The sequence below is a fragment of the Poecilia reticulata genome, chromosome 3 (assembly GCF_904066995.2).
Source record: "Poecilia reticulata chromosome 3, P_reticulata-male-v2, whole genome shotgun sequence".
NCBI classification, from domain to species: domain Eukaryota; kingdom Metazoa; phylum Chordata; class Actinopteri; order Cyprinodontiformes; family Poeciliidae; genus Poecilia; species Poecilia reticulata.
The window spans coordinates 35261918-35270424 of NC_088832.1; the positions used below are offsets into that span (position 1 = coordinate 35261918).

The following is an 8507-nucleotide window of genomic DNA, read 5'->3' on the forward strand; positions in this document are numbered from 1 at the left end:
ATATATATATATATATATATATATATATATAGATTTATATGTATATTGAGAGGCACACATATATACATACACATATTTATATATACACATATATATGTATATGTGTATAAATACACACATGTATATATATATATATATATAAGGAGAGAGGGACTAAGAGAGAGAGACTAAGGAAATGAAGAAGGGAGGGTCAGTGGAGAGCTTTTTCAAGCCTTTTTTTATTCAGAGTCATCAGTAGAAAGAAAAATGGCAGGAAGAGACGATAAAGCCGATAATTAAAATGAGGTGATAGGTTTAATTTATCGTGCGATTAATTGATTTATCGTTTATCAGGACAGGCCTAATATCACGTTTTCTATCCAGTGCTAAAAATGGCTTATCAGAGATCATTGCTTCAAAAGTTTTCAGTCTCAATTTTAAATAGATTTTTGGAGCTTTGCACAGAAGAGCAAACGTAGGAAGCTATGATCCTGAAGCTGCAGGCGCAAGAAAGGAAAAAAGCAACTAGTGTCTGAGAAAAAGCCCATCCATTGGAGAGAACTCAGAACTCGTATGCATGCTGCAATTCATGTGCTCCATGTTAATTATTGTCTCATTCAACATTTTCTCAGTCACTTGAGTCAAGTTATTTAATACTTGTCACCATAACTTTGGCGTTGTTGGCAGGATCCCATGTGTGGCTCATGGGATGAAATGACCAGAAGAACTGATCACAAAATTCACATTTTTCACCATTAGAAAATGTGAATCCACCAACCTCAAATTTCAACAGTGACCTGGTGAGGATTCCTTATAATTATTGAATGAGCCCAAATCTTCATTTATGAAATGAACCTGCGGGATGTGATGCCAAAACTGGTAGAGCTAAAGTCACAGGCAGTGTTATTTATATCAGACAAATGATTGTTTCACAACTTTCACTGGAAAAACATTTGCATCTTTTAAGAGTCTTTTTATTGAGCCATTTAGAAATACCAGAGCCACCCGTAAACAAAGGAAATAACATAAAAAGATAGAAATATTTTTTTAAAAAGTAGCATATAACTGAGGCAACTTAGTTCAAAACTTACTAATTGAAACAGACATTTAATCTGTGCCACCTTCATCATATAGTGCATTACAGAGCAGGAGGAAACATATTTTTATGACAGAACAGTAACTCAGCAACTGCAGTACCAAGTGAAGAACTTTCTTCCAGTTTTGCTTAATAGGAACTTCATATGTCCGGTTGGATCTTTCTCTTCAGCATAAAACAACAGAACTGGTCATTTATTCAGCTGTTTGCATCTACATTAGTTTATAAAATTACATTACTTCAAAAACACCCAAGATCTCACAGTACGGCAACAATGCTGCAGTTCTAGTTCTCATATGCAGGCAGAGGTTGGTATTTGACCCTGGAGGTTTTGGTTTTGTAGATGATCACGCCGCAGACCATCCCAACAGCAGCCAGGAGGCATCCAGCCACAAACACCAGGTTCAGGTTCAGGTTGGCAGCTGCAGACGAGAGGAACACGGTGCTGATGGAGTCCTGTCCACATTTTACCTGCTGCTCATAAACCTCATCATACCATCTCCTCACCTGAGCCTCCTCTGGGGTCCGCCTCACGCTTCAGACGCAAAGGACCCTGGGAAACGAAGTGCATCCCGCTCTCGACCACAGCCTCTCTCTTGTTGCGGAAGTTGTGCATCGTGGAGTTGCTGCATCCCCGTGAGCACCTGGTGTTGGGGTTTCCTGCTTCACACATCATGACGGTGCAGCTGATGTACACCTGAACTCAACAACACACAGCCATGAACAGAAACCACTCCCTCTGGTGTTTGTTTTCATATAGAATATGCTAATAATTTGTTACTTTATATAAGAACTTCTACTTTTGTTCAAAAATTTATACACAAACAGATGCAAACTATATTCAGTTGGTGGAAAAACTCCAATTCAATTAAAACCTTTTCCAGTGAGGTTCATTGCTCACCTGATCATGCAGTCCGATGAACTTGAAGGCCTCCATGCTGAACCTGAACTGCCCGTCGTTGGAGGTGGAGTGGATCTGCAGAGTCGGGTCAACATTGCACCTGATGGAAACCAAAGGCTCATGTTAACTGGATTAGATTTAAAGCATGTAGATGGAAACACCAACCTCATCATTGTCAAACATCTTCAGAAGTTGATCAAATAAACTGGTTCTTTTATAGAAAGTTTAGCTTTAAATAAAATTCTCTTAACTAACCTGCTTGTTTTGGCAGTTTTAAATATGAATATTTTTACATTTGAATTCGATTTTTGTCATTTTATCTGCATGTTTTAGCCAAAATCAGTTAATGTTAATGATGGAGAAGCATTAACATGCATGTTTTAACCAGATGGAAAGCCAAGCCTCACCCGTTCTCAATGATGGAGTAGGTTGGATGGTAGTTGGGGTTGTCATACGGTGAAGCTCTGCAGGACTCCACAAACATCTGGGTGTTGTTGACAGAGGAGCTGGCGTCCAGCTGCATGTAGATCCTGTCTCCAGCGTTGTACTCCAGTGGGTAGGAGTTTGGACTGAACATGGCCCGGAACTGATTGCTTTGGTAGAACTCAAACTGGTATGTGAAGGTGCCGAAGCCTTTCTCCCACACCGTGACGTTCTTTCTGTGCACTTTGAAGTTCAGGGTCACATTCCCCCGTTTGGGGTACTGGCAGTAGAACCGGGCCTCCACCAGGTGCTTCCTGGTGATCAGAGCATTTGGGTCATCGCTGCCCGTGGTGATCTCATTCTTGAAAATGAGGTAGTCGTCGTCTTCCTGCAGAGGGAGTGGTCTGTGTTCAAACAGGTAACTGCCTGGAGGTAATGAGTGCGATGCATCAAACCGCTCTCACCTCGATCTGAGTCCCACATTCGTTGAGGGGAACGATGGCGACGATGTGAGAGCTGTTGGAGTGCCTCCGCAGGCTGCAGATGGTGTTGCTGGGGTCGCTGAGGCGAAGATGATCCTCGGTGAGTCCGAAGAAGGAAGCTTTGTCAACCTCAACCTTCATTGTGGATTCGGTGCAGGTCACTGTGGCTTTAACTGGATCAAACAGATTTTTTAAATGATTAGTTATCAACAAAAAATGGCCTGAAATTTAAACTAACATGAATAATTTCTGCAACATTGTCTCCACTGATCGATGGAACTGTGTTATCCGTCATACTGAAGGTATTTCCATGAGCTCAGACTTACTTTGATGCTTTTGGATTTCCACCAGAACACACCTCATCTCAGACTGATAGGCAGAAGACCTGAAAATGTATCACAAGAAACTGTTTCATTTTCCTTTTGACTAAAAGCACTTCTGTCGTATATGAAATAACTACTGTGTTCAACTACTGTGCTACTACTATTCTCATCAACTTAACAATGGGAAACACACCCTTACATCCCTGAAATGGACATTAAATGAGGAAAAAGATTGTTTGGCACCCTTGTGTCTGTTATGAAGCAATTGCCTCGTGGATAGGTGCAAAATAAAAGAGACAAAAGATGAACTAAGTCCTGGTCTCACCCGCTCACTGATTCCACCACAAAGCAGATTGGGTATTGTTCTTCCAGGTCGTCTTCTACTGGTGTCCACCTGATGACAAAGTCGTTATTCGTGTCCCTGTGCTTGGTGACGTTTGTTGGCCCACTGAAGATGATGTTTTGGATTCTGGGTGATAAACAAAGCAGAGGTTATCATGTCATCGGTGTTGATTTCTCATTGGCATCAGCCTTAAGTAAACTCTGGTAACTCACGATGAATATGCTGCAGTTGCCTTGACTCTGATCTCCACCTCTTTGTTGACCTCAGCCGTGATCCGTGCTCCATGTGAAGGTGTCGGAGCCACAAATTGAGGCAGGTAGAGACCCTCCTGACATGAGGGAACGGGAGGGTCCACTGGGGAATAAAAAGAAAGAAACTTTAAATAGCCATAAATATAATCTTGTTTTCCTCACTTACCTTGATACTTAAGCATTTTGCTTTATAATTTACTTCTGAATGAAAGATTTTCGTATATATCAGTCAAAGGGTCTGGTAATCTGGCTACATTCACACTTCCAGGCACACATTGAGAAGAAGGGGAACCAACCTCTACTTTGGGTTCATTTATTAAGGAAAAAATACAACATTGGGAAATGATAAGTCACCACATTCCACAATCTATGACTTTCTGTTCCCTGAAGAATACTGAGTCTCACTGAGGCCTATTTGTCTTAACCACTTTTGAGCAGTAAATCTGACGATTTACTGTTGGTGATGAGCTCACAGTCTTTGAGATCAAAAAGTCTCTAAAGCGGTTCCCTACCACCAGGTCCCACACCTGGACCGGGCAGTTGGGTCGTTGGCAGTACTGGTCTAAAAGTTTACTAATATTTCCACTCTGAAGAAACAAGCAAAAAAATTAATTGATCCAGTTATTTGCCAGAGGTAGGAAAATTTGAGTCTCAACTGTTTCTGCCTAGATCCTAATTTTCTTCCTACCATGACTTAAGTAAACTATTGTGGGACTTTAACTGGAACGATGTGCTTTGAGGCTGGGGTTGAATCCCATTTCTCAGCACCAGGCCTGCAAAGAAATCTGTTTCCTTAAGTTTATCCCTTAGAAATAAGAGTTAAGGGTTATGGTATGAAATGGTATTCAGCTTACGACACTATCAGTGGGTCTGGTTTGACAAAAAGACAGACTTTATGGCACTTTATGACCAGTTATTTATTGAAACCAGTAAATGTGTTCTTACCTAGAAAAGAGAACTGCAGAGGTTGCTTACTGAGGGGAGTACTGCTCACACTTTGTCTAGTTGTTGTGGGAACAGTGGTGGTCTGCCACCACCACGGGCTGTTTGTTGTAGTTGGTGCTACAGTTGTAGTTGGTGCTACAGTTGTAGTTGGTGCTACAGTTGTAGTTGGTGCTACAGTTGTAGTTGGTGCTGCAGTTGTAGTTGCTGCTGCAGTTGTAGTTGGTGCTACAGTTGTAGTTGCTGCTGCAGTTGTAGTTGGTGCTACAGTTGTAGTTGCTGCTGCAGTTGTAGTTGGTGATGCAGTTGTAGTTGGTGCTATTGTTGTGGTGGTCTGCCACCACCACCACGGGCTGTTTGTGGTAGTTGGTGCAGTGGTGGTCTGCCACCACCACCATGGGTTGTTTGTTGTAGTTGGTGATGCAGTTGTAGTTGGTGCTGCAATTGTAGTTGTTGTAGTTGGTGCAGTGGTGGTCTGCCACCACCACCATGGGTTGTTTGTTGTAGTTGGTGATGCAGTTGTAGTTGGTGCTGCAATTGTAGTTGTTGTAGTTGGTGCAGTGGTGGTCTGCCACCACCACCATGGGTTGTTTGCTGTAGTTGGAGCTATTGTTGTGGTGGTCTGCCCCCACCACCACCATGGGCTGTTTGTTGTAGTTGGTGCAGTGGTGGTCTGCCACCACCACCACGGGCTGTTTGTTGTAGTTGGTGCAGTGGTGGTTTGCCACCACCACCACGGGCTGTTTGTTGTAGTTGGTGCAGTGGTGGTTTGCCACCACCACCACGGGCTGTTTGTTGTAGTTGGAGCTATTGTTGTGGTGGTCTGCCCCCACCACCACCACGGGGTGTTTGTGGTAGCTGGTGGTGTCGTGGTGTAGGCTTGTCTCTTCATCCTTGAAGGCAGTGGATTCTTGCGAACACTTGATCCATCAGAGTAGAACAAGTCAATAGTGCCGCGTGCGTAGTCTTCTACCACCATCTCAAAACCAAAGATATAGGGGTGGGAATAGGTGGACTGGTAGTGCAAAGTGCAAGAATCCTGGAAAAATAAACACATACTAATTAAGTAGTTAGTCATCACAGTTTTGTATGAGCTAATAATCTAATTTGAAATATGTGACTGACCTGGTCAAGCTGGAAGCCTGAAGGGAGATTGCAGTTGTCACACTCGTATCCTTGGTTACTCCCATACCTGCAGCGGACTCGGTCACCATCAGGGTCAAAGGCAGCCAGCCGGTACGTTCTGGGGCAGTTCTGAGGAACTCTTCATTAGGTGCAAACACACACGTTGTAAAATCAGCAAACCAAGAAAAGAAAGTATTTTCAAAGTATCTGGCATTGACTTGATGGACATCAGATTGAAAACAATGAAAATATTTTGGTTCATCCTTTACATTTGATTGTGTTAAATGTAGATTGGTTATAGAAACCAAAGGATGGTTACCTTAAGAAGGGGACAATGGCAATGCCAGGTGATTTATTTGGTTTTCTTGTGTCCGACCTCGTTCCGAAATCCATGTGGGAATCGAAGTTCCAGTTATTAACCGAGTTACGCGTTGAGATCCAGCAGCAGCTAGCTGCCCTGATATTTTAAAAGACAGGACAAGATAAAGCTTCATGTAAAACACAACAGCTTTTCATAACATGAACAACGATATTCAAAGTGAGTCCATTCTTTCAAATATGAATATATTTTTACATTTGTAAAAATGCTCACCTGAGATCGATAGGTTTGTCACTGGGGAGGGTCCATGTCTCAACAGTTTCTGATTCGCACCAACTGGTTTCGTAGGAAGGCGTGTTGGTGCTCGTGTCAATTTGACTTGTGACTCGACTGTTTGCAGAGCCGCAGTTGCCACCGTAACAATACCAGTAGTGGTAATAATAACAGGCATCATAAGTACTTCTGGCTCGGAGGGACATCTGTGGGTGAAAATATTAAACTTTTACAGCACAAGATGGTTCAGTCCTTCATGCAAATGATTGATTTATAATTTTTAATACTAAAACATTTAAGAGTTTTTGTTTTTTTCATTTGAAATTGAAGTAGCTGTAAAGCAAGAAAATGGTTTTAAAATGTTTTCATCAGTTACATTTTTATATTAGGGTTAGGGTTCACAAAAGTCCTCAAGAAAAGAAAGAAGATGTAGTAATGCAATAAAGAATAAGAATGTAATAAAGAAGATTCAATAATTCATGAAATTATTAACATTTTTGGTAACACTTTATTTGAAGGGGGTGAATAAGATTGTCATGAACATCAATAAGTCTTCATGAATATTTATGACTACTGTCATAAAGCGTCATCTGGTAAATTATGACACTTTTAATACGTTGACATTATTCGAAATGTTTTCGTTATGACAGCTTGACATTAACCAAGAAATCATCACTGATATAAATTTGTTCTAAAAGTATTACTGATTGCACTTTAACAATTAGGTAACTTTATGTTATTAAAGGTAAAGTTTAAACAGTAATGTCATGTTTATGACAGTGTCATGACAGACTTATTCACCCCCCTTCAAATAAAGTGTTACCAAATATGATTATTTCAGTAAATCCATCCCTGTGAACCACAGATTAATTCCACACATACTAATGATTTAAAGTTTTTATTTCTGTTAACTGAAAAAAACGTACAGAAATGTGGGTTTTATGTAAAGTATGTTTGATATGTGCTTAAAGGATGTAATTTTAAAGATGATTAATCCAACAAACAGGCCACATTGTTACAATCTTCCTCACAGTTTTGTTTGATAATTGTTTATTTTTTGCCATTTTATTGGAAAGTTTAACATCATCTTTCTACAGACATGAAGCAGGTTTGAATCATATTAATAAGGTTCAAGAGTCAAAACATTTTATGATAAATCTTCTCCTGTTAAATCTAAATCTAAAATGTTAATCAGTGTTTTTACCTTCACTGTCCCATCAGGGTTTCTTCCCTTGTAGGTGAAGCTGGTGGTTCCTCCCCAGTGATGAGACGCCGACACCAGGCAGGTGAGCAGCAGCAGCTGCAGCAGCTGCAGCACCACGGAGGCCATCTTGATGCTCTGAGCTCAACTCTGTCTCCAGCGATGATGCTCCCGTCTACCTGCAGCATCTTAAATACACCTGCCAGGCAAAGGGGTGTTGCAGGATGAATGAATGAACAGAGAGCTGGAGAACAATGAGGCGGCTGCAGAACTGGTTCAAGAAAACAAACGAACAGAAACTGGAGCATATTTCACTGTAAATGATGAATATGAAGAGCAGGACGGGAACATTTTTCCAATTTTCTGTTTTGAATGGATAACTAAACTTTATTAAACAGCATTTTCTTGAACAAATGAGTGAAAGAAAACATGAAGGGTTCAATAAATAAACGGATTAAGGACTTAATTCTGATAAAAACAGTTTTAATTAATTTTTTTCAATAAAAATTTCACTTTCCTTTCATATTTCTGGAGTGTTTGTTAAAATAAAATGATGCAAAATGCAAAGAATTTGATTTTAAACAGTAACTTTTCGCATGACCACATCTGAAGGTATTTAGTTAAGCAATAAGCCGTTATTGTTCTGTGTCACTCCACACAACACTGTCGTTGTTCACAGAAGAAGTAGAAACTCTGTTGTTTCTATTTGATCACCAAAATCAAAGTTGATCTCAGTGATGCAAAGACATTTGATCCCAGTCTGATTCTGGGATCAGCCTGGGATCCCAGAATCGTGTTGCATCGCTGTGATTCAGCCCTGCGACATGCTGAATCACAGCGATGCCAAAG

The 8507-nt window shown here is 40.8% G+C and overlaps 1 protein-coding gene across 1 annotated transcript; it reads right to left on the reverse strand.

The window, feature by feature from the left end:
- Positions 1-915: 915 nt before the first annotated feature.
- LOC103463014 (uncharacterized) lies at positions 916-8084 on the reverse strand. The gene is made up of 13 exons (XM_081605609.1): positions 7662-8084; positions 6458-6663; positions 6185-6322; positions 5866-6004; positions 4744-5779; positions 3760-3901; positions 3530-3673; positions 3208-3266; positions 2864-3054; positions 2384-2787; positions 1977-2076; positions 1583-1772; positions 916-1497 (listed from the first exon to the last, which is right to left on the reverse strand). Exons 1-13 carry the CDS (start codon positions 7785-7787, stop codon positions 1361-1363), a joined length of 3012 nt encoding a protein of 1003 aa, XP_081461735.1. The 5' UTR covers positions 7788-8084; the 3' UTR covers positions 916-1360.
- Positions 8085-8507: the final 423 nt, after the last annotated feature.

Bases quoted from the DNA above. Each gene is read 5' to 3' on its own strand.
- LOC103463014 (XM_081605609.1), bottom strand. From the start codon at position 7,787: ATGGCCTCCGTGGTGCTGCAGCTGCTGCAGCTGCTGCTGCTCACCTGC. The intron at 3,674-3,759 runs GTGAGTTACCAG...TTTATCACCCAG, and splicing joins GCAACTGCAGCATATTCATC to AATCCAAAACATCATCTTCA. The intron at 2,077-2,383 runs GTGAGGCTTGGC...GGTTTCCATCAG, and splicing joins TACTCCATCATTGAGAACGG to GTGCAATGTTGACCCGACTC.